This window comes from Cylas formicarius, unplaced genomic scaffold, assembly GCF_029955315.1.
Source record: "Cylas formicarius isolate icCylForm1 unplaced genomic scaffold, icCylForm1.1 PGA_scaffold_7__23_contigs__length_41026272, whole genome shotgun sequence".
NCBI classification, from domain to species: domain Eukaryota; kingdom Metazoa; phylum Arthropoda; class Insecta; order Coleoptera; family Brentidae; genus Cylas; species Cylas formicarius.
The window spans coordinates 21,942,541-21,964,657 of NW_026844352.1; the positions used below are offsets into that span (position 1 = coordinate 21,942,541).

General features: G+C 35.2%; 4 protein-coding genes across 8 annotated transcripts in view; 2 read left to right on the forward strand and 2 right to left on the reverse strand.

Moving 5' to 3' along the window:
- The first annotated feature begins 1,286 nt into the window (after window positions 1-1,286).
- LOC132704262 (cullin-3) lies at window positions 1,287-4,333 on the forward strand. The gene has a single exon (XM_060674125.1). It carries the CDS (start codon window positions 1,669-1,671, stop codon window positions 3,979-3,981), a length of 2,313 nt encoding a protein of 770 aa, XP_060530108.1. The 5' UTR covers window positions 1,287-1,668; the 3' UTR covers window positions 3,982-4,333.
- A 439-nt stretch (window positions 4,334-4,772) lies between these two features.
- LOC132704263 (leucine-zipper-like transcriptional regulator 1) lies at window positions 4,773-11,383 on the forward strand. The gene is made up of 11 exons (XM_060674126.1): window positions 4,773-5,089; window positions 5,143-5,295; window positions 5,689-5,962; window positions 6,127-6,287; window positions 6,464-6,638; window positions 6,713-6,843; window positions 6,909-7,132; window positions 7,311-7,485; window positions 8,224-8,500; window positions 8,551-8,760; window positions 8,822-11,383. Exons 1-11 carry the CDS (start codon window positions 4,977-4,979, stop codon window positions 9,236-9,238), a joined length of 2,310 nt encoding a protein of 769 aa, XP_060530109.1. The 5' UTR covers window positions 4,773-4,976; the 3' UTR covers window positions 9,239-11,383.
- Window positions 11,384-13,335: 1,952 nt separating this feature from the next.
- On the reverse strand, window positions 13,336-14,247 carry LOC132705086 (uncharacterized). The gene has a single exon (XM_060675516.1). The coding sequence runs from the start codon at window positions 14,245-14,247 to the stop codon at window positions 13,336-13,338; it is 912 nt and encodes a 303-aa protein (XP_060531499.1).
- Window positions 14,248-18,779: 4,532 nt separating this feature from the next.
- LOC132704694 (uncharacterized) overlaps window positions 18,780-22,117 on the reverse strand; it is a 31,672-nt gene continuing 28,334 nt past the window's right edge. For 4 of the 5 annotated variants that reach the window (XM_060674867.1, XM_060674866.1, XM_060674869.1 and 1 more), the window contains one exon: window positions 20,306-21,570. In XM_060674867.1, the coding sequence (XP_060530850.1) occupies window positions 21,310-21,570 (261 nt within the window). In that variant the 3' untranslated portion in view covers window positions 20,306-21,309. Of the gene's footprint in view, window positions 19,012-19,105; window positions 19,304-20,305; window positions 21,571-22,117 lie in introns of those variants that run through there. The other variant, XM_060674870.1, reaches the window with a different exon arrangement.

A 22,117-nucleotide genomic window follows, 5' to 3' on the forward strand; every position in this document is an offset into this window, starting at 1 on the left:
TATTTTAAAAACATTGTTCAGAATTCAATTTCAATTAAACGTAAAGGAAGTCTGAAGCACCCCATATGAACATCAAACTAATAAGGAGATCTATGATTGTGGAAATCCTGTCAAATTTCTGTTTCTGTTCTCTGTAGCTCCGATATTTTTTGTTCGTTGCCTCTTGGACTTCCTCGGAAAGTTGATCATTTATGTATTTATCGACATTCCACGCACAGTTCTTGAAAGAGTTACTAAGCCACTAATTAAATGGTTGATGAAAATTATACAACTTTGCAGGAACATAGAAATCTAACCGCCTGTCAAAAATAATTTAAATAATAATAATAATTTAAACCTGGCGTGAACGTTATTCATCATAAAATATTTTGTAATATGTGGGCAACTTTGGCAAACTTTTGTACATGTTTACGCTTTTCCATGGCAACGTATCAATAGGATCGATTGTTTTGGGTGCTACAGTGCCTAGTTTAGCTTGATAAAAGAAAATTGGGAAGATACTTGAAGTTTCATGTGTTTGAATTATTCACTATTTTAAGAGGTTTCATTTGCCTAGTTAATTATTAAATTTATCGGAGACGTCTACAGGAAATATATATTATATAATGCACTGATTACTGATGAATTTAAAAATACAGTATATAACCCAGCGAAACCGAAATAAACCATTTTAAAGCCATTTTTTGTTTTGGTTCACTTTTAACAAATATAACCATAGAGAGAATTATTAGTTTTCTCTGTGAATAAAACTGACTAAAACTAACCATTTTTTCATCCAACCGGACAACAACAGACAATAGTTATGCGCAGCGAACGACATGGTCATGACGTCACCTAGCCAACTCCGATATAGTTGGAATATGTGTATAGGAGAATCGATTAGTTTTGCATTTTGAACCTCTTTATCGGCTTTTAATGCTATAAATTTCGCTTCGCATGAAGGACAAATTTCTGTCACAGAAAAATGTTACCAAATCCATGCATCAGAGGCATAGTACGTCACACATCTTTCTTTGCAGTGGGTCTAATCTGGCGAATGTTGACCGCATTACTGTACTACTTCACAGTTGCCCATAAAAAATAGTTTTTTTGTTACACTGGAATGTTGATTTATTTTTATAGTTGAAATCTAGTTAATTTGTAAAGGTTGAGAATAGGAAAATTGATTGTTAATTCAACACAAAGTTGATATTTGTTAAGCATCCACCGTTAATTCAGGTTTCAAAATAGGGACTTTTAATCACTGCTGGTTGGTTTCTCTTCACTGAATTTCTTGCCATCTTTGCAATTGTATGCTGTGAGCTGTGAAGTTTATTTTATTAGTGTACGAGTCATAAACGTAAAAGCAAAAATTGCACTAATTGTGAATACGAAAATAATTTTCGGAAAAATATGATAATAAGCTTTGTGTTTTGTACTAAGCATATATTCGGCAATCAGCTAAAGGTTTTTACTTTGGTTGGTGTCCATCCAAATATAGTAAGAAGTTGATAATACATAAAGGATTTCATACAATAAATGACTGTGTTGATGTGTTGTGAATATTGACACTGTCACAGTGACTATTGTGGGTTGATCAAAAACAGGCCGAAATTTTTGGGTGAAAGTTATGATTTAATTACATTTTGTTTGCCTACTGGCAAGTGTACAACAAAATAAATTGGGGCAATGTCAGCTATGAAGAGTGGTGGTTTGACAAAAAAGGAAGGCAAAATGCGGATCCGGGCCTTTCCAATGACTATGGATGAAAAGTATGTTGAAAGTATATGGGCCTTGTTAAAAAATGCTATCCAAGAAATACAAAAGAAGAATAATTCAGGTCTTAGTTTTGAAGAGTTATATCGAAATGCCTATACTATGGTGCTCCATAAACATGGAGAGAGGCTCTACACAGGGCTTAAAGAAGTGGTTACCCATCATTTAGAATTTAAGGTTAGAGAAGATGTGTTGAAGTCATTACACAACAACTTTTTAATGACATTGAACCAAGCATGGAATGATCATCAGACTTCTATGGTTATGATACGTGACATTCTAATGTATATGGACAGAGTGTATGTGCAACAAAATGATGTAGACAACGTATATAATTTGGGACTTATTATATTCAGAGACCAAGTTGTAAGACATGGAGGAATTCGCGATCATTTACGAGAAACATTATTAGACATGGTTATGAGAGAAAGAAAAGGAGAAAAAGTGGATCGCATCTCCATAAAAAATGCGTGTCAGATGTTAATGGTACTAGGTATTAATTCAAGAACTGTTTATGAAGAAGATTTTGAACGTCCCTTTTTACAACAGTCTGCAGAGTTTTATAGAGTGGAGAGTCAGAAATTTTTAGCAGAAAATAGTGCTTCAGTGTATATAAAGAAGGTAGAGGCAAGAATAAATGAAGAGTCAGATAGAGCAAAACATTATTTGGATCAATCGACTGAACCTAGAATAGTAGAAGTAGTTGAGGAAGAACTTATTAAAAAACACATGAAAACCATAGTTGAAATGGAAAATTCTGGTGTTGTTCATATGCTGAAACATCAGAAGACTGAAGACCTTGCTTGTATGTATAAAATATTTGGTAGAGTTCAGGATGGACTAAAAACTATGGCAGATTGTGTGAGTCAATATTTGCGAGAACAGGGCAAAGCTCTTGTTCAGGAGGAAGAACATCAAGGAGGAACAAATGCCATTAATTTTGTTCAATCTTTATTGGATCTCAAGGACGGATTTGACCATTTTCTAAATAACTCTTTCAATAGGGACAAAATATTTAAACAAATGATTGCCACAGATTTTGAGTATTTCCTTAATTTGAATCCAAAATCTCCCGAGTATTTATCATTGTTCATTGATGATAAATTAAAAAAAGGTGTCAAAGGAATGTCAGAACAAGATATTGAACTTGTATTGGACAAATCAATGGTATTGTTCAGATTTCTTCAAGAAAAGGATGTTTTTGAGAGATATTACAAGCAACATTTGGCAAAGAGGTTGCTTTTAAACAAATCCGTGAGTGATGACTGGGAGAAAAATATGATTTCAAAATTGAAAACTGAATGTGGATGCCAGTTTACTTCAAAGTTGGAAGGAATGTTTAAAGATATTACTGTTTCAAATACAATAATGGAGGAGTTTAAGGAACATATTACTAAGACAGATGCTAGTCTAGGTGGTGTGGATCTTTTTATGCGTGTCTTAACAACAGGCTTTTGGCCGACACAAAGTGCAACACCTAAATGTCACATTCCTGCAGCACCTTTAGCTGCTTTTGAGTATTTTAGAAGATTTTATTTGGCAAAACATAGTGGACGTCAGCTAACATTGCAACCTCAGTTAGGTAATGCAGATCTGAATGCCGTTTTTTATGGGCCTCGCAAGGAAGAGAATGATGGTGCCTGTTCATCTACCAGTCTTGTAACCAGTTCCCGTGCTGGATCTCGTAAGCATATTATACAAGTATCTACATACCAGATGGTGGTTCTTATGTTATTTAACAATCATGATAAACTGACATATGAGGAAATATTGAATGAATCTGATATTCCAGAAAGAGACCTAATTAGAGCATTACAGTCACTTGCCATGGGCAAAGCAACACAACGTATCTTAATTAAAATGCCAAAGACTAAAGAAATTGAAGCAAGTCATGAATTTTATGTCAACGATTCATTTTCGTCGAAACTTCATCGTGTGAAGATTCAAACTGTGGCTGCAAAAGGCGAGAGTGAACCTGAACGTAGAGAAACACGTAGCAAAGTCGACGAGGACCGCAAACATGAAATAGAAGCTGCCATTGTGCGTATTATGAAATCTCGTAAGCAAATGCCGCATAACATTTTAGTTACCGAAGTAACAGACCAGCTGCGTAGTCGTTTCTTGCCTTCTCCTGTAATTATAAAGAAACGAATCGAGGGACTTATAGAACGCGAATACTTGGCTCGTACACCTGAAGACCGGAAAGTTTACACATATGTAGCTTGAATTTGCTATATGAAGACAGTTTGGTGCAATTTTGTGGTTTTCCAGTAAACACTCCAACATTAAATTTTGTTAATAATATTAATTGTTAATAACTCAGATAGACAGTACTTTACTGTGAAAATGACCTCTTGAAAGTGTGGTTTAATTAAATAAATTAATGTTATGGGCCTGAATTTCTCTGTTGTCACATTTTTTGATATAGTAATTATTTGCATTGGATAATTTGTATGGAGTTTTCGTAAAATTAAATTTGAGTAAGTGCTTATTTCTATTCATTAAATGTTTCCTCTAATAAGATATATTCATTACGTGGTAAGATATCTTAATATTTTTTACGTTGAATATTGTTCTGTTTGTTCCAATTTTTGTTTATTTAAACAAGCCAAGAAACTGGCAGATAAATTCAGTTCATATCTCTTCGAAGTAAAAGGTGTAAGTAAAAAAATAATTCAACATTATGCATTATTTTAAATAAATTAAAGCAAATGTGTGTCTTTTGGGTACCTAATTTTGTTCAGTCAATATAAATTTTGTTTTTTACAGTTGAAAGTGTTTGTTTATTTGATCAATATGGGTTTACTTGGAGGGGCACGCGCTAAAAATTTGGAAAAGTAATTTCTAACTTCCGTCAAACATTTAAGTAGTGTCATACTTATGTCCAAATGCTTTTAGGATTCACCCAACTCTCAACGGGTCCACTATTCAGTATTCCGTGAAATTGTAATGGTTTATTGACATTCTTTGTCTATGCTTAATCTATGCTATTATTTTTTTAGGGTTAAGTGATTTGATATGACATTTGAAAAATTGTATTTTGCGTAGGAGTCCTATACATTATGAAATTAATTTCAAGCTTTTAACAATTCCAGAATATTGAGTGCGGAGCAGGCTAATTGAGTTTTTTTGAATATCCATTAGTCTGCATAAGTAAATACGCAAATTTTGACTTACGGTACTCCATAAGAAATAAAAATAATTGGAAAATCTATCTAAAAATGAGCAATTTGAGTTCTGGAGAGGCTAGTGCCTTGACTCTAGAAATAGGACCTTTTGAAACAGTCCATCGCTGGAAGCGAATGCCCGAATGCGATGAATTTGTGGGCGCTAGGTAGTGATTATTATTAAAGTTCATAATGGATGTTTTTCCCACATCTTTTCTAGACGAAGTAAACATACTGTGGTTGCTTATAAGGATGCTATATATGTATTTGGTGGAGACAATGGAAAAAGTATGCTTAATGACCTACTTCGATTTGATGTTAAGGAGAAAAGTTGGGGAAGAGCATTTGCCACTGGGACACCACCTGCTCCAAGGTTAACAAATGTAGCAATATAGATCAGCAGCTGTTATACAGTTTTTCCACATTATGTGGGCATTTGTCTTATTTTTTTGTATTTTGAAGTCAATTTACATTGAATTATTTTATATTTTTGATCAGTTTTTACATGGTGTTATGGAATTCCTAAAATAAAATTTAATAGTGAATCTCAGACTCAAGGAACACACAAACACAACAATATTTTAGTTTTGATTCAACCTATCTATATTCAATTTTATTATATATTAAATATACCCCATTTTAACCATATTTACTTATAGCAGAAACTAACTAAATGGAGTAGTTTGCCCTTCCTGGTTTATTATTGAGTGATTGTGAAATTCTGAATGCTACTGGATTAGTTTTTTCAAAAGACTCTTGTTGATAGGTACCATCATTCTGCTGTAGTTCATAATACATCAATGTACGTTTTTGGTGGTTATACTGGAGACATTCATTCCAATTCAAATTTAACAAATAAAAACGATCTATTTGAGTATAAATTCAATTCGGGTCAATGGGTGGAGTGGAAATTTGCGGGTCAAAATCCAGTCCCACGATCCGCTCATGGAGCAGCGGTATACGATAACAAACTCTGGATATTTGCTGGATACGACGGAAATGCACGCTTAAACGATATGTGGACAATTTCCCTCACATATGTAAGTTGTGAGGAAATAGCTGGAACTATTTTGGAAATAATTTTTCACATTTTTTAAGAAATAATTTATTATTTATAGTTTTAAAATGATTCACTATAAAATTTTCACATTTTGCAGTTATAATTTTCTTATAATAGATCGATTATTGTACTTATTTTTTACAGGGGGAAAGGACATGGGAGGAAGTTGAACAGAGGGGCGAATGCCCCCCGACATGTTGTAACTTTCCCGTTACTGTTGCTAGAGAATCTATGTTTGTATTTAGTGGTCAAAGTGGAGCAAAAATTACAAATTCTCTATTCCAGTTTGGTTTTAGAGACAAGGTGTAAGTAACTGAGCAGTTGTTCCAAGTGTTTGTTACATATAATAATACGCTTTATAATACAACTTTTTATTCATATTTCTGTTTCCATAATTAGTTAATTATTTGAGGAATATCGAGAACTATCCATCAAACAAAAATTTACCATAAATTTGTATTCATTGTTACTTAATTATTAGATGGACTAGAATTTCAACCGAAAGGGTTTTGAGAGGTGCCCCACCGCCACCGGCAAGAAGATATGGTCATACAATGGTTGCATTCGATAGACATTTGTATGTTTTTGGAGGCGCAACAGATCCCACTTTATCCAATGATCTACACTGTTTTGATTTAGACTCTCAAACATGGGGGGTTAGTATTCCTTTGACTAATTGGCAGTAATGTTATCATTTAATTTAATTATAATCATTTTTAATTTTATTTAGGTGGTTCTACCCGATGCAGAGTCTTTTCTCCCATCTGGTAGATTGTTTCATGCAGCCGCGGTTGTGGGCGATGCCATGTTTATTTTTGGTGGCACTGTCGATAATAATGTTAGAAGTGGGGAAATGTATAGGCAAGCATTCTATTTATTTTGGTTATCAGGGTCTTAGTTTGACTGTACCCTACATTTTTTTTCAGATTCCAGTTTTCTAGCTATCCCAAATGCACTTTACATGAAGATTATGGAAAACTGTTGACAAAACCTGAGTTCAAAGAATTTTTTGATGTAAAATTTGTAGTTGGAGAAGATGAGGAAAGAGTGCTCGGGCATGTAGCCTTAGTAGCTGCTAGATCCGCCTATTTAAGAGATAAAATTAGACAAGCTAAAGAAAGTAGGGATAAACATTTAAAGAAGCTGTTTGGTGGGTTTATTTCATTTTATTTGTTTTATCACAAATGAAGTTTCAACAGCACATCTTCAGGAGGTTTCATTGTCATAGAACTAAGTGATCAACACCTTTTCTTGAAGATGGCCTTTTTTAATAGCCGTTAAATTACGTCTGCATTAATTTATGGTTGGGTTAATATGTTATTTTTTAGGTACTGCCAAAGTACCCTTTACAGATATTCCTCTTTTGGAAGTGTGCCTACCAAAAGCTAATTCTGACGCCTTTAAAATGGTTTTGGATTATATTTACATGGATTGCATAGATCCAGAAAAATACGCAAAAGTTTCCAAGGAAGATTCAGATCCAGAAAAAATTATATTAGTTCGGTATGTATGTAGGGCATATAAGTTCGAAACCAAGAATTGTAGAAATTTGCGGAAAAAAAATTATAACTAAAGTGACAGAAAGAAAATACTGAAATTAGTTCTGGTTTGAGAAGAAACCTTGCTTATTCTGAAAAAAAATTACCTGTGACAAACTGGTTTTTACTATTGCTCCCAAAACATTTATAATTTTCTCCTAAATTTCAAAAAAGTGATCTAATTATTTTAACAGAAACGGAAAGTAGACCAAATTTAGAAAAAAAAATCTTGAAATCGCATAAACACATAACTTCACACATTTAAGAGTTATTGCAAGAAGAACTTTTTTTAACATTTGAAATTAACAATTGTTCCTGAACAATGTTAAACTGAAAGAAGTACAAAATTATAAATTTTTAGGACTAATCTTAACAAATATACTTGAGTGGGACAAACATGTGAACCAAATCATAAAAAAAAAATGCTCCTGTGGTTGGTGCCATAAAATGATGTACAAACAGTTTAAACCAAAAAATCTAGATTTTTACTTTACAATAGTTTCATTGCACATCATATAAGGTACTTAATTCCATGCTGAGGTAGTCTTCCTATATATCTGCAAGATGAATTACAGAGAACTCACAAGACAGCAGTAAAAACCATATCTACAATAAACCGTCTCACTTTCATAGTCTATGAAACAACAAAAATATGGGACATTAAAAAAATATATAATTTTTTTTACCGCACCTTGTGTTATAGGATGATGGACGTGTATCAGCTGGCGGAACAGTTCAAAATGGCGCGGCTAGAACACCTTTGTGTACAATATCTAAACACCACAATATGTCTTAAAAATATAATTGAAGCGCTAAAAAATGCCGAAAAATTGAAGTTAGATTTCATAAAGGAACATTGTCTACGATTCATAGTTAAAGACACTAACTATAATCAGATTATTATGAGTCCCGATTTTGAAACATTGGATAGTCAATTAATGGTGCAAATCATTAGGCGGAAACAAATACCATATTCCAAGGTCAGTTTTGGGAGGAGGGGTCATACAAAAAAATAACTAAATTTTTTAAGGTTAACAACGAAAATAACTTCGATTTAGCTGGGAACTCCCTAGAACAAGACATGAATAACTTTCTTCGTTCAACTGGCAGAGAATTTTGTGATGTTAATCTTATTTTGGACGGGAATGTAATACCCGCGCATAAAGCTATTTTGGGAGCTCGATGTGGATACTTCGAAGCGATGTTTAGATCATTTATGCCGGTTGACAGCACTGTAAATGTAAGTATGCCAATGATTATCCCTACCTTTACTAATTTGATGTTTTTAATTTTGTTTTTAGATAAAAATTGGCGAGCTTACTCCATCCAAAGAATCTTTTGACTCTCTCTTGAGATACATTTATTATGGCGACGTGAAGATGCCGCCCGAAGACTCTTTATACTTGTTTTCCTCGGCATCATTCTTTAACTTTACTAATGTCCGTTTGCAAGCGTTTTGCAAACAGAATCTCGAAATGAACGTTACTTTCGAAAACGTTATACAAATTCTGGAAGCCGCCGATAAAATGCAAGCAACCGACATGAAGAAATATGCGTTAGATCTGATTGTTCACCACTTCACCAAAGTGGTTAAGCTTCCGAGATTTAAAATGCTCGACAAATCGCTAATTTTGGATATTCTGGACGTCCTCGCCGAAAGTATGGATATCAATCAGCGCAACGATGTCAGCAGTGTAGGGTTTAATTTGGAACCATGACTAAGGAGGATAATCGAGAATAAGTGCATTTGCAAACTGTGCTATTCTCGTAAGGTCTTACTACTTCACGGATGATTGTTGCATATTATGGCGTTTTTTTTGGCGTGGAGATTGGACGAGGACGGTCTGTAGCGAAATAAAACAATAAGGTTTTAGAAGAATTTCGGAAAAAATAAGATCGTAAGATTTTTGTATTGCCCATAAACTCCTCCATATTTTTCCCGTAGTTCTATTTACAATTTTTAATTTCTGTGGATATTTCCACAGAAATGTAGCTTACATGTCAGGTCTTAGCACTCCCAAATTTTAAGGTTAGTATATACAGGGTTATTTATGACTTATGGTAAAAACCAGAAATGTTGGTTACTTATGAAAGCGAATATGAGCTACCTATGTAAAATATTTTCGGCCATGCGGTGTTGCTAGATACACTCGTAACTTATATCAATTTCCGTTTCTTAAATGGAGCACCCTGTATATTATTACATTTTTAGATTTTGCGAAACGGACGGGAACTTTTTTTGTGTAACCTGTATTGAACATTTTCGGAGATAAAAAAATACTTTTTATGACTTACGTTTAATTTCAACCTGTTTTTTTATGATAGATAAGAAAAAAGATTTTTGTATCTGCAACGGGAATTTCAATAAGGGAAAATATCTGAGTTGAGCCCCGGCTCATTGCACAAATAGAGTAAGTAAAGAACTTACAATCATGTTTGAAAACTGACGAATATGGCTTGTAGGTTCGTGGACCTGACCACCGCATTCGCCAGATATTACACTGGTTAAAGAAGGAGTGTATAAAACTCCAGTTGGAATAAAAGACTTGTCAGACAGGCTTTTCAACAACTTGTTCCAAATAAAATTCAAAGAGCAACAGTTTCCAGTATTATGAAATCAATCCATAGGCGTCTTAGAGCAAATGTCTAGTTTCAAGCATAATGTCTAGTTCTATGTAATTAAAAACAAGTTAAAACCTTTTATTAGCCTTGAATATTTGTTTTGTGTATAACAGTTTCTATGAATATTATTTTTTTGTTGGCATATGCATTTCCTTCCAGTTTCATTGTTACAATTACTCATCTGAACATAACTAATAACGGAATATTAAGCTTAATTGAATATTTTGGTTTTTTGCTTATAACTCGAAAACCAGTAAAAATAGATATACCATAGTTTGGTACTTTTAGATGCCAAATTAATTGCTCATTTATGTGCCATTTAAAATTCTTATCTTATCTTATCTTATGAATGCCCTCTACGCGTTAAGTTAATTCTCATACTATATTATGATAACGCAATTTAATATGAAAGCGCAACCAAAAATTCAAGTATACGGGTGGCGAAAAAAATATTATGTTTGTTGCTAAATTTCTTGAAAAGTATTTTTTATCTTCGAAAATATTCAAGGTAGGTATAGTTCGTACATGTTACATTAAAAAGTTTCAGAACGTTTCACAGAATCTGAAGATGTAATAATATACAGGGTGTTCCATTTAAAAAACGAAAGTTGATATACATTACGAGTTTATTTGGCAATACAGTTTGGCCAAAAATATTTTACATAGGTAGCTCTTATTTGCTTACATAAGTAACCATCATTTCAGGTTTTTACCGTAAGTCATTCTGCATAAACATCTAATAGGACACCGTGAATAACCCTGTATACCAAAAATAGCTATTATTCAGAAAGGCATGAATTTTATCCATTAGCTCTCAAGAATCTTAATTCGAGTGTTCATTAATTACTTTATTCATCTGAATTTACTGTATCATTCACATTTTGCGTCAGGGAAGGAATTATTAAATCATAATAACTGTTTATAATGTTATCCAATTTAGAGAAAAACAATTGTTATTATACTTGTAATATTTGTAAATATTCTTCGTAACTTGATAGGGTGCGAAAATTGCTCCCTTCAAGAAGACTTGCAAAACTGTCAGTCCTGCTACTGTTGTATGTACTTACCTGTGAAAAACTTGTCTAGAGACATCAAAGTTGAGTCTGTTTAATGTTGTCATTTAATTCTATCATTTCAAATGACCTATTAACAATTATTAAATCATTTAAGACTCTATTGTAAAATGTGATGGACAAATAAAAAAACTAAATTGTAAATTATCTTTTTTTCTTTTTCAAAAAATCCTTCACGTTTTTTAGGCGGTCTATTAATATTAACATGTCATATTTTGAAAATAATACGCACATCAAATGGCGGAATAGACTGTTGGGCCCCGCCTCCGCTTTGAACGGTTAGAGAAGGTGACTAAAGGAGTCGTTCTCGACGTCATCGAATGCCTTGCGATTGAACGATGACGTTGAATGTGATGGTTCGGCAGTTGGGTTTGATGCGGATGCCGTTTTGCCGCAACTGCATTATTTCGAAATTATTTTTAAATTATCATTATATTTTTTAAGAAAATATTGTTTGATCATGAAAAAATAATATGTAAACTATTGTCGATGTCGATTAATAGCCCTTTTCTCCCATTTATATAAATAATCACTAGCAGTCTTTTTCTATTGTAAAATTCGTCTCACTTTTCTATTATATCAGTAGTATTCCAGTTTATCTCAAATTTACTGTTAAAAAGCGCCAATGGTAACGGTTACCATTTCCGGCGCAGGGTATAAATACCGCACGCACCACCGATAACCTCCCAGTGTTCGAAGTGTTTTCCCCAATTCCCTCCGTGGACACCGTTCTGTACGCGCTGCACACTCTCAGTGATAGCTTTCTTTGTAGTGTTGATAACACAGCTATTAGTCTCTTATTCTCGGTAATCTTGCTCCAGACTGGGGCCCCATACAGTATCTGAGAGTGTACCACGCTCGCTAGAAGTCTCCGTTTGGATGATCTTGGTCCACCTATGTTTGGCATTAGACACAACAGCGCAGAAGTCGTTTTTTCTGCCTTTTGCTCAGTTCGCTTTACGTGCTCAGCGAAACTTAGCTTTCTGTCAAGCCACACTCCCAGGTATTTGACAGCGTCACTCAAGCCAATCTCACTACCCATAACATCGAAAACAACGTGGCCTATCTTCCGTTTTGTGGTTAGCAACACTGCTTTGGTTTTCTCCGGCGCTAGGGCCAACCGTCTCTGCTCGAGTCATCGCGCAACTCTCTGTAGCGCCGTGTTTGCGTTGCACATCAGGAGCTCGTCGTTCTTTGCTACCACAATCATGCCGATGTCGTCGGCAAACCCTATTAGTATCACTCCGTTTGGCATCTCCAACGCAAAAAGCCCATCATAGAGCACGTTCCACAGTGTGGGTCCAAGGACCGAGCCCTGTGGTACGCCGCTTGTTATGCCGATCCCCTTTGCCTGTCCCTGTGCCTCCAGTAGGATCTCCCTGTCAGAGAGGTACGACGCTATTAAGTTTATTAGGCCTTCGTCCATTTGGCGCTTTCTTAATTCCTCCAGGATTAATTGCCACGAGGCACTATTAAAGGCATTTCGGACATCAAGAGTTATTATAACCGCCAGTCTACGATTTGCATGCGCGAAATTTGAAGCCTTGTTGGAGATTTCAATAACCCTTGCTATGGCATCAACTGTTTGTCTACCGCTCCTGAAGCCATACTGCCTAGCCGACAGACCACCAGTACGCTCTTCCCTGTGCAGGCGTGCAATCACTAGTTGCTCATAAAGTTTTCCCTCTGCATCCAGCAGGCAGATTGGTCTATAGGACGATGGGTTCTCCAGCGTGTGGTCGCCTTTCCTCAGCAGGATCATCCTAGTTGCCTTCCATTCTGCTGGAAAGCAGCTTTTTTCTGCTAGCTTATTATAGGTGGCTAATACATATTCAGGCTTTGTCGCCACCAGCTCCTTAAGGATTTCGGCCGGGACCCCTCCAGGGCCTGCCGCCTTCTTGTTCTTAAGTTTCGCAGCAGCGTTGCTTAGTTCATCCACGGTGAATACTACAGGCTTCGCACCATCGTCGCGAGCAAACGATACCGCGCCATGACACGGAAATAGATGTCGTACGATCTTCTCTGTTGCTTCCATGCTTAGGTTAGGTCGTGGCGGAAATCCAAAAAGGCTCTTCATCGCGATTTTGTAATCATCGCCCCAGATGTCACGATCAACGTCGTCAAGGAACCGCGTCCAGCACTCTTTCTTTGCCTTCTTGATTTTGTCTCTGAGCGCTATCTTGCTTTCTCTGTATTCCTCCCATGTTCTTAGTGTATCTCGTTCTTGTGTATTTCCGTCGCTTATTTATACAGTCTCCACGAAGTTCCGCTATTTCGCTGTTCCACCAGTACGCAGGCTGTTTGTTCCTGAAAGTCCTTTTCTTTGGCATTGAGATATCACACAGCTTTGCCAACTCTTCTGAGAAATCTCTTGCCGATGGTCCGTCTCCGCCAAGCAAGCCGATTGCATTGTGAAGCTTATTCCTGTCAAGTTTTTTGACTTGCCAGCCTCTGCATTCTCTTTGCCGTACCACTGTCGGGTCACTATTTTTTACTTCAAAAGTTATGTAGTTGTGATCACTTAACGTTTCTGTTTCAACTACTCTCCATTGTCCGATTTTCATCCTGATGCCTTCAGTCACTATGGTGAGATCAAGAATCGAACCGTAGCCTTGGCTTTGAAACGTTGGCGAGTTTCCCTGGTTTACAGTGATTAAGCCGTTGGCGGCCATCCACTCTGTGACCATTTCGCCCCTCGCGTCAGTATGCGTCATACCCCACTCCGTAGATTTGGCATTAAAGTCCCCAGCAATGATAGCCTTTTCGTTGTTGCCTTGCACCATCCTGCCGATTTCAAATAGGGCCTCGTCCAGTTGATCAATCTCGTCGTTGCCGGAGAAATAACAACTATAGATGGTAAAGTCTACCGTTTCTATAAAGCAATATCCGGAACCGCTACCCTGCCTTTTAATTGCTATGTTATTTCCAATTACTTTTATGGCAGCTTTGCACTCGTTATCCTTAATCCAGTCCTTTCTATTCTGAATGGCGATTCTGTTGGGTTCGCTTACTATCAACACTTCTGCTTGCATGTCTATCGCGGTTGCCAGCGCCAGATCTTGGGCTGCGCGAGTTCTGTTGGTATTTATTTGGAGGAATCTGATGATTGTGTGGGTGCGGTTGCTTTCTTTGGCGCTACCGCTGCCTGCACTTTTGATGGGCATCTAGGGGAGCCGGTTTGATGGCCCTCTGCTTTACATTGGAGGCAGAATGGTTTATTCGAGCATGCATCTGCTTTGTGGCCCTCGTGCCCACATTTCCGACATAGTTTTTCTCTATCTGGCCCTTTACATTGCGACTTGACATACCCTAATCCCCAGCATCTGAAGCATCGGTCTTCTCTCTGCCTTTCGTAAATTCGGCAACTAGTCCAGCCGATTTTTATCGTCTTAAGATTGATAAGTTTTTCTGCTTTCGCCTCGCTTACAATTAGGGTGGCATTTTGCCTGCCTCCGTAAGCTGGTCTGAGAGCTCTTACGTCTACATTACTGGGGTTGGTGCCCGTTGCTTTAGAAACAGCCTCTTTGATCTCGTCAGTTGTAGTAACTTCATCCAGGTCTTTAACGTGGAGAACTTTTTTGCTTTTTAGCAAATGTGCAGTGGCCCCGGGTACCTTTTCACCAATTTCCCTTTTTAGCAGTTCAGCTCGATCGGATCCATTATTAACGGTAAGTAAGACTTGACCGTTTCTTGTTTTTCTAAGTTGTCCAATGTCGACGCCTATGGCGCTAGGATCTACAGCAGTTTTAACGGCCTTAAGGAGGTCCGCAAAGCTTGTGTCTTTCATTTCTATCAGCAGCGCATCTTCCTTGGGTTTCCTCGGATTCGTCTCTTTGTTGCGTTTTATATGCTGGCTTGGCTGGTACTGTTCTCGTCGAATTTTTGCAATACGTACTGGCGTATCGCAGAATAAGAACTGCAGCATTCGTGTCATTATGGTTCCGGTGATCTCATCGTTATCGAGAATCGCTATATTAGTTCTATCCTGTTTTATAACTTGGATTTTGATCCTGCGTAGAGCCTCGAACATCTCTGAGTCGCCCACTTCTGACTGAGTGGATTTTTCGCTCAAGATAGGGTAGAATATCCACCTAGTGGACTGCACTAATTTTCCACTAACGTCAGGAAAGCTCACGGAGTGCACCATGATGGCAACTTCACCTTCTCTCTTGTTTTGAGACGTAAGACCATGTTTGGCCCCAAATTTGTCGATTGTTCTATTGATCTCTTTGTTGCGCGACTCCAATTTAGTATTACACGGCAGAATTAGGTACCACTCCGTTGCGGTGTCTTGCGCTGGTCCGTCGATACTTTCCAAATCGTAAAATACGTTTTCTTCCCAGTCCTCTTCACTGATGGACTGGTAGCACTCGAAAGTCTCCTCTTTTTTGAGCTGCTGTTGTCTCAAGACTCTTTTCTCCGCCCGTGCACACGCGTCACATTTTATAGTCTCTGATCTCTCTTGTCGTTTGTCGTTCTGTTCCGTTTTCATAGCGTGGCATTCATTCGCAGTTCATCATTTTCTAGACGAAGTTTCTTTTCTGCTTCAGTATTTGTACTCACATCATGCAACCATTTTTCGATATCCATCGCACGGAGCTTCTCTGTTAAGAAGGATAGTTTGCCACTGATCTCACAGTACTCCTTTTTTGGTTTATATGCTTCTTTGATTATTCTTTCCATAGTTCTTACCTGTGCGAATACTTTGCCTAAGGTGTGGATAAGGTCCTTTTGTTATATATATATATATATATATATATATATATATATATATATATATATATATATATATATATATATATATATATATATATATATATATATATATATATATATATATATATATATATATATATATATATATATATATATATATATATATATATATATATATATATATTTTTTTTTTTTGTATTTAAATGAGATACACGTTTTTGAAGGGTTTAACAAGAGGGATTAAAGTACCTACAAAACCCCTGTTTCGTTCTGCTGTATGTAGTACTACTTGAAATCAGAGCTGCTGGAAATTGCCAACGCATGCAAAACTGAGCATGAATAGACTAACTAATAGATGTTTTACTTTTAACATACACTGTGGAGCATAACCCTATCGAGATGCTATGGAATCAAGTAAAGCGATATGTGCCAATGAACAACTCCGATTTCAGTACGTTATGTTCTTCATGTCATAGAAAAAAAACATAAAGGAAATGTCCGCTGATAATCTCCAAAACAACGTGGATGAACTTATTGTAAGCGTAAATTCTGGCGACAGTTCTGATAAAGACAAATTTGGCCCCGAAATTTGTTTTAGACCGGACCTGATTATTGTTGCCACCAATGCTAGAGTCTGTCTCAATAAAGAAGTGACATCATTGTTCGATACGCGAAATAAGCTCTCCCTATCGCGTTCTTTATAGTGTAGGTGGAGCAGTCGCCGCACTTATTTCGATTACGTGTATTTTACTGTTCAATGTCCGGCGCTTTCACCAGATATATATACTATATATTATACCCACAATGTTTATTATTCTAGTACATTGCGTTAACTTTAATTCGTTATAACTGAAAATTTTGTTGGGTAAAGGTGTATAGGTAATAATTAACATATTGTTCTTTTCAATTTGTTATTGCTGCGAAGAATACTTAAATTTTTTATGAAAAACTAAAACAATTAAATGAACTAAACACAATACAAAGGTAAATATTACTAAGTCAAGGTTTCTAGAAACTTTCGGAGGCTTTTTTTGGAGAGTGCTGTATGAGCAACTGGGGTTGCCTGCAACTTTTAACGTTTCTTTTAAAATCCTTTTGTTGGTAGAGAGAGAAACCTTTGTAGCTGCTAAAGTACGTTCTCTGAAAAGTATACATATATTATTTTAAGGCAACAAATTTTAAAAGAGACGGATGTTTTAATCACATCTGACATTTAATTTTTTTTAAAGGAATATTAATATATATATTATATATATAATATATATATTATATAATAATATTAATATTTCTTCTGCTTCCATATGCATAAAATTCGATACATTGGCCACAATTTCCCTTCCCTTACTATGGACCTTTCTTCGAAGTTTCTTCGGCGACATTTAAAGAAATAATCTAAAAAGAAAACATATGTTTACTCACTTCATATATAAAAACACTGCCTTCGTACATCAATATGTAAAACAGGTACTTAAATTTAATAAAAAAAACTCACAAAATTACAAATTACTTCAAGCACTAGTTCAGGGTTATGTTTTAAATTTATTTATAAAGAAAAACGTATAATATTTACTTCCAAATTTTAAGCAAAACGTTTATACTACTGCCAATAATTACATCTTTGTGATAGAAAATTTAGCAAATATGATTGCCTGACTTATTCAATTTATTATATTAAAGTAGTACCGGTTTGGCGCAAATAATATTATTTCATTAAAATGCCTTACCTTAACAAAGATAGAACCAAAACGAAAATAATAGTTTATAAAAATGAAAGAAATATAAGCACCCACAAAACACAACCTCGAAACGTACACAATCGGAGCTATTTCATCCACGCGAATGGCGGCCGCATATTCGAACGACAGCTGATGCCGTTTCAAATTCGTCTTCTGCGCATCTGACGTCACTGGGCTGTTCTCTTTTGAGATTGACTGTACGACTGGCGACGGTGCGCTTGATAAGACTACCCACTGTATTCTTAGTGTGACATGGATTCTACTTTCAATCATTGATTTATATTCCTCATTATTTTGTTAAAATATTTTGATTTTACGCCAGATTTTGTAGTGTTGTCTCCACGTGTCAAGTGATATTGATATTTATGATGGATGTGTAAGGTGCACATAAAAAGAAAATAAAAGAATCTCTGCGAAAATAATTTTAGATCCTTTTTTTATTTTCGCGTAGAAAAATTCAACGGGACCAAGATTTTCTCGATTAAGAAATATTTTTAATATATAAATACGATCCAATGGATAGTCAGGTAAGTGCACTATAAAAGTAATGACAGGCAAAGCTGACATCGAAAAACAAAATTAAGTCTAAAAAAAAGCTTTAAAGAAATGTCGGGTTGAGGAAAAACATTTTAATTAAGAAGAAAATAATTAATTCTGTAACAAAAATGCTACCAGCATTCCGACCGTACCATAACATTACAGCTAATAGTATCCATATACTTATACTTATATATCCATATATATATATATATATATATATATATATATATATATATATATTTTTTATATATTTATATATATATATATATATATATATATATATATATATATATATATATATATATATATATATATATATATATATATATATATATATATATATATATATATATATATATATATATAAAAATGATCAGCTATGCTGCTGTATACTTTAAATAGTTAAATAAAAAAAAAATAGAAAAATCGTTTATTTTAAAACTCAAAACGAAATGTTTTCCAAACAAGATCGGGCTTTTTCCTGCGTTTTCTTTGCAAAAAGTATTTTAACAATGTGATTGTTAAAAAAATTAAATTTAATACAATGTGTGTGTGTTTGATAATAGGTACGGCAAATAAGAAAACGAAATTTATTTGACAGTCATTTAATGAATAAAAAAACATTTAACTACTGATCCGCTATATCGATGTTATGAATATTTTCTAATCTATTTTGTTCTCATTTGGATCAGAAAAAATTGGCTTGTCAGTACTGGCCTCTATTACAATTCCTTTGGCTCCGAAAATTCCTCTTAAAAATGGCCTCATAGATTCCAACAACCTTTGGGCACGCAAAGCAGAGTTCTGAGAAAAAAAGTATCGATTATTACTAAGTCAAATTGATTCGTTATCAACTGCACTTTTATGACCCATTACAACGGAAAATACGGCAACTTACAATCATGAAGTCTCCGACTGTATTGGACAAATTGGTAACTAAAGTAAAGGAAGACCCGAAGAGCTGATCCGGTACTTGCAGCGATACCGGTTTTCCGGGTTCGAATATGACGATATCCTCCGTTGTGGTGGGTCCTTTAGGCGTCGTGGTTCTTGGCTTGTAGCGGGGTCTGTCCCATGAGAATCCACTTGATCTTTTCTGAAAGGCAACGTTTTAAAATTTATTTTTATCAATGGTGGAATTGTCAATTGATTATGGCTTTATGAGTTTTATTCGCAATCATGCATATAATATTAACATCACTGGTACTATGTACATCGGTTATTTCAACTCAACTGAGCCCCATAAATATAAAGAACTAGGATCCCCCATTTTGCCTCGGGGAGAACAACTCTGTCTGGGCCTGCTAGGGTTTAGCAGTAGTAGCAGCTCATAGTTTTCATTCGTAGTAGGATATAGTCAATGCGAAATCAACTGGAACCGCATAGAATACAGCATAACAGCAGAATCTCAGGTTATAGGCGACATTTTCTTTAGGAAGATAATTTTCATACTCCCATCTACGCGGAGTCATATTATTTTATTTTAATAATTAACAACAGCCATGATAGAGCTTTGCAAATGTTCACCGACATTTTTATCGTAATATTTTCACGGGATATATTAAGAAATAGACTGTGTTGAGCATTGAACATTGAGTTGAGCAAACTTTTCAGAAGTCTATATGTGAAAAATTACTACATAATTTAGTAAACGATAAAGATCAGATAACAGAAAAAATGAAAGTCAAATTTAAAATTATTATTATTATTATTATTAAAATTATTATTATTATTATTATTAAAATTGTTATTATTATTATTATTAAATATGTATATTGTTCGTTCCTCATCCTTTTTACTTATTAGTTTTTGTAATTAGTTTTAAAATGTGTTTAACTACCTTGACTTTGCTCTATAATTTGTTGAATATTAAGATAATGTTTAAGCAGAGTAGAGAACCCAACCAAAGCTAAGGTCGAATTTTATACTATATATAATTTTTGATTAGAGATCAAAAAATAAAATTTACATGTAACTAATAGTGGGTTAATTGTTTTATATGTAATTTAGAATATTTGAATTTCCATAAATTTTAATTTATTCAATTTACCTTATTTGTTATTGGATTGATTGGATTGCACCGACGATTAAAACACAGTTTTTTATAAATATGAGTTTTAATAAAAACTTATATGTACAATATCTACAAAACAAAGATCTAAAAAAATTGCCTATTTAGATTTTCAAAGATTTGAAATTATTTACAAAACTTATAATCTCAAATAAAATATTGCGGAAGCATATGCATATGCATAAGCATATACGATAAAATTAATCCAAGAGAGCGTAACAATTGTTGAAAATTCCTAAAAGTCATGAGAAAATTGAGCAAAAACAATAAATAAAAGGGCACGCCGAGAAAGTAAGACAATTCAGATAATTAAAGATTACAACAAAGACTGTACTGAATAAGAAAAGGCCCTTAGCACCAGTTTGCGTTCTAACATGCGATATTAAAACTCTACTAAAATTTTATAAAGGGGAAACGCGTGATTTAATGACGTTTTGCCAACCATTATAAGCACCTTTAGTGAAAAAGTGCGGACTAGAATATAACTCAATAATTATCTTCTACTTTCATTTACATTCTGAGTAACATACACCGGGTGTATTTTTAACCAGTTTGCAAACGCTAAATTATACTTTGCCGGTAACTAATTAACACTAATTGTGGTTTTAATTGCTTTGTTGTAATCTTTAATAATAAACGAAGACACGTTCTCCAAAAAAAAAAAACATTCAGCTAATAATTTGGAACGTCGTTTAGGACACTGGGAGATTATATCACCAATTGAGTAATAAAATACGAAATAATTGTCGAACGGAAAGCTCTGTTAACCTAAAAAGTGTCAATGTACTTAAAGCAGAAAGAAGAAGAAGAACCATAGTAGCAAAAAGACCGGAATCGATAGTATTGGTTGGTGCTGGGAAAAGTCAATAGGAAAAAAAACAGGGTTATAACTAAGTAGTCGGTAGGTGCACAGACGTGAGTGTGAATGGAGCTTGAAGGCCGCAAAGGTGTCCAAATATATTTTTATATAATCTCCCGTTCTTAACATACTCCGACAGTGCCCGACGAAGCAAAGACTATCTACAACTTCGCTAATGTCCGCCGACCAAGGCGCCCAAATTGAACCCTCCTCCATGGTTGGAGCCTGATCCGCCACTCGATCCGCTTGCTAATTTGTGGAGAACAGGAGCAGCGGCCTCAATTTTTTGACCAAGGAAACCCGAGACCAATGAAGACAATTCCAATTTGGGATCCGCAGGAGGATATATGTGCTGAGCTTTGTTCTTGAGAATGTTTTGTTTGTCCAACTGTGCGACCCAGTGGGTCTTGTGGTCGATGAACTTGTTGATTTTCTGTGGAGGCAAGGCATTGTTAACACGGCGAGATGACGCATTCGATGAATTAGACAACAATGAGTATGTTACGTGCGAGTAAAGGATGATTGAAGCGATCTGATGTTATTATTTTTTGTACAAATTTGCTTGCGTGTTAGTAACAGATTCTCAGAACTGGCTACATATTTCAAAGCATTCTATAGTATCTCCCAACCGCGTTTGAAGATACTATTGGGAGTGAGTAAATGCTGGAGGCGTTGGTAGTAGGGTTCTAAATAACCAAAACCGACCAAATCTGGTTTCAAGTTATCTAGTCCAGTGACGTCTCGAAAAGTTTATTCTTTACCAATGTTATTTATAAATAAAGTAAAGAATTCGCTATAAATGTACAAAAAGGAGAAAGTGTAAGCTATATATTGGTGAAAAAATCTCCCTAGACGCCACTGGACTTGTTTGCCCTAAAATTAGACATAATGTTTAACGAAATTGGTAAAGTCTACTTGAAGTATCTAATAATAAACAAGCTGCATTTTGTGAATGAACTGAAATACCCTTTATAAATTCC